General features: G+C 36.5%; 1 protein-coding gene across 1 annotated transcript; it reads left to right on the forward strand.

Moving 5' to 3' along the window:
* The first annotated feature begins 293 nt into the window (after positions 1-293).
* Positions 294-2,046, forward strand: LOC138895358 (uncharacterized). The gene is made up of 3 exons (XM_070180039.1): positions 294-390; positions 1,253-1,561; positions 1,718-2,046. The coding sequence occupies exons 1-3, from the start codon at positions 294-296 to the stop codon at positions 2,044-2,046; spliced, it is 735 nt and encodes a 244-aa protein (XP_070036140.1).
* The last annotated feature ends 1,725 nt before the right edge of the window (positions 2,047-3,771 follow it).

The following is a 3,771-nucleotide window of genomic DNA, read 5'->3' on the forward strand; positions in this document are numbered from 1 at the left end:
TTATTCGTTGATCGAAAAGTTATGTTTGGCGCTAATCTTCTCAATCCAAAAGTTGAAGCACTACTTTCAAGCTCATGTCATTCATCTTGTTTCTAGAGCAAATCCCATCAAGTTCGTGATGTTAAAACCTGTCCTTAGTGATCGACTAGCAAGGTGGTACCTCGTTTCAACAATTTGAAATTGTGTACATCCCTCAAAAGGCTATAAAAGGATAAGTGTTAGCGGACTTCTTGGCAGATCACCCTATACCTAATGACTGGGAGCTAACTAACGAACTACGTAATGAGGATGCAATGATCATTGAAGTTCAACATCTATGGAAGATGTACTTTGATGGTGTTTCACATCGTGGAGGAGCTGGTGCTAACGAAGTATTTGTCACTTCTCAAGGTAAAGTTCTTCCCTACCTTTTTACGTTGACGCAACCTTGATCTAACAACGTTGCTAAGTATCAAGCATTAATACTTAGGCTTTAAATGGCAGTCGAAATAAAATGGTTGCAATTGTAAGTCGTTGGTAACTCTCAATTAGTGATCAACCAACTTTTAGATAGTTACGAGGTCAAGAAACCTGAACTACGCCCATATCATGATTATGCTAAAAAATTAATGGGGTGGGTCGGTGTGACTATTCAACAAGTGCCTGGGAAAGAAAACAAGAAGGCTAATACTTTAGCTGCCCTAGATTTATCGCTAACCCTGTTTGATCAAGAGCAAGTTACTATCTGCCAAAAATGGGTAGTACTGCTGCCAAATAAGGGTGAAAGTGAAGAAAATGACTCGAGCATCTTGTCGCTTTTTCTGAAGCTGAGAAGGACGAATGAAGACAACACATTATCGATTACTTGAGCTATGGAATACTTCCATAAAATCCGATGAGAAGGATTGAAATATGTCGTCGTGCACCTCGCTTCCTTTACAGAAGATCATTTGAGGGAGTACTCTTGTGATTCTTAGGAGAAGATGAAGCAGTCTAAGATTTGCAAGAAGCACATTATGGGGTATGTGGGTCACACCAGAATGGACTAAAACTCCACTTCTATATATAAAAAAAAGATATTATTGGCCAATGATGGTAAGATATTGCTTGGACTACGCTTGAAGATGCAAGGCTTGCCAATTCCATGCAAATTTTATTCATCAGTCTTCCGAAGTGTTGCACCCGACTATTCCATCCTGGCCGTTTGACGCTTGGTGATTGGATGTTGTTGGACCACTGATAAAGTCCTCTGATGGGCACCTATACATCTTAGCTGCAACTGACTACTTCTCAAAATGGGATAAATTTGTTGCTCTTAAGGAAGTAAAGAAGGAGAGTGTTGCAAGTTTCATCCGAGTAAACATAATCTATCGCTTTGGCATTCCTCGTTGCATAATAACAGATTATGGCAAACCATTCGAAAATAGGTTGATGAACAAGATTTATGATCTCTTTGGCTTCAAGCAATGTAACTCTTTGATGTACAATGTTTCCGCCAATGGTCTAGCTGAGGCATTCAACAAAACTGCATGCAACTTGTTAAAGAAAGTTGTCTCCAAATCCAAACGAGATTGGCATGACCGTATGGAAGAATCTATGTGGGAATATAGAACAACTCACCACATGCCAATGTAAGCGATCCCTTATTCACTCGTCTATGTAGTCGAAGTCATTTTTCCACTCGAGCGCCAAATACCTTCATTGCGATTAGCTATTCAATAAGGGATCGCTGATGAAGAAAATGCTCGACTTCGATTAGCAGAGTTGGAGGATCTTGATGAGAAAAGGCTGGAAGCTCAACAAAGTCTTGAATATTATCAAGCTCGATTGTCTTGTGCCTTCAATAAAAGGGTTCGCCTGAGATCCTTTCAAGTAGGAGATCAAGTCCTTGCCATACGAAGACCCTTTATTATTTCCCATAAACTTATAGGGAAGTTCACTTCAAAATTGGATGGGCCATATGTCGTACAAGAATCTTACTCAAGTGGGGCTTACAAGTTGGTTGATGCAGATGGCATGAGAATCGGCCTTATCAATGGCAAACTCTTAAAGAAGTATTATCCTTGAAGTTGCAACACTCCTTAATGCAAGAGCATAAACTGCATGTTACTACTTGCCCGTAAGAGTATAAACTGTGTACGACCCTAAAAAAAAGTTCGCTAGGTTGAAAACCTCGAAAGAGGCGGCCTAGGCAAAAGTTAGGACATAAAAAATAAAAAAAATAAAAAATATGTCTGCTAGGTAGAAACCCTCTAAAGAGGCGGCCTAGGCAAAAGTTAGGAAATAAAAAAAACCTCACCCATTATGAACTACGGTATGACTTGATCCTCTTCACCGAGGTACGTAGGCAGCTTAGAGTTTCATTCTAAGTTCAGTCGCATGAGTTCAAAAGATACATTATGCCACAATTGTTGTTCAAGTGAAGTATGAGAGAATGCAATCCATTCAATTAGCACTTAAATAAATCAAGCTGAAACACCATTGTTCTGTTGACTTCAGATCCCATTTGATTTAAAGGGGCAAGACCCTATTGTTAATTAGTGTCTTCAATGGGACGATTATAGTCTTTTAGGAGGATGCCAAATATTTGCATTAAAGTTCGGGAATTTACTATGCCTTCATGTTCGCCAAACCTTCAAGTTTGTTGGTCTCCAAATCTGCTCTCTGTCCTAAATAAAAGGGGAAGGAAAGAGAGGCATCAGAAGGGAACACAAGTATAAGAAGGAAGATTACCTGGCACAATGTTTTAAATTTAGTGAGACTTGAATCCAAGATATTTTATGAGAATGAAACTCTTGAATTTCAATTTCTGGCAATTAAAACGTCTTGTGATCTCGAGGCTTCCATACTAAGACATGAAATGTTTGGCAAAGTCGCGCTAATTTGGAATTGTCGGCATATCAGAAACTAAAGCCAACTTCGAAATATTATCTGAAACTATCCTTAAGGTATATATTTTATATTTTGGATATGTTATAGATTTTTAAGTTTAGTTTCCATGAAATCAAACGGTTCGTGATTTCGACTTTCCTACAGCAAGATACAAAGGTTTTGGTGAAGTCACGCAAATCTGAAATCATCGATGTGTTGGAATTTAATGTTGATTTCGAAATATTATCTAAAACTATTCTTAAGGAATTAAATTTTATATTTTGAAGTTTAGTTTCCAATAAAGCAAACGGTTCTTGATTTAAATGTTGCACAGTAAGATATAAAAGTTTTGGTGAAGTTGCGCAAATATGAAATCGTCGTCGTGTTAGAATTTAATATTAATTTTGAAATATTATCTGAAACTATCCTTAAGGCATTAAATTTTTTATTTTAGATATATTTTATATTTGGAAGTTTAGTTTCCAAAAAATGAAACGATTCATATTTTTGACGTTTCTATACCAAGATATGATTTGTTTTGTGAGATTGCGCAAATCTAAAATTTTCAACGTGGTGGAATCTAGAGTTGGTTTTAAAATATTATCTGGGGAGATTCTGAAGGTGTTCGATTCTAAGTTTTTGATATGTTTTAGATATTGAAGTCTAATTTTTGAAAAATCAAACGGTTCATTCTTTGTACTCTACCACAATAAGATATGAATCTTTTATTACTAGCATGTAAAGCTGATAATTGTAAATGCGACTAAGATAAAAGTCGGACAATGTAAAGCAAAAGAGAATCAATCTTATTTATGATGAAATAAATATCCACTAGGTAAATCTAACATAATGATATAAGTGGAGATAATGCTAATAGTCTAATCTAAACAAAACTTGTAGTTGATCAATTCTTGACAGCTA

Source organism: Nicotiana tomentosiformis, chromosome 7 (assembly GCF_000390325.3).
Source record: "Nicotiana tomentosiformis chromosome 7, ASM39032v3, whole genome shotgun sequence".
Classification (NCBI taxonomy): Eukaryota; Viridiplantae; Streptophyta; class Magnoliopsida; order Solanales; family Solanaceae; genus Nicotiana; species Nicotiana tomentosiformis.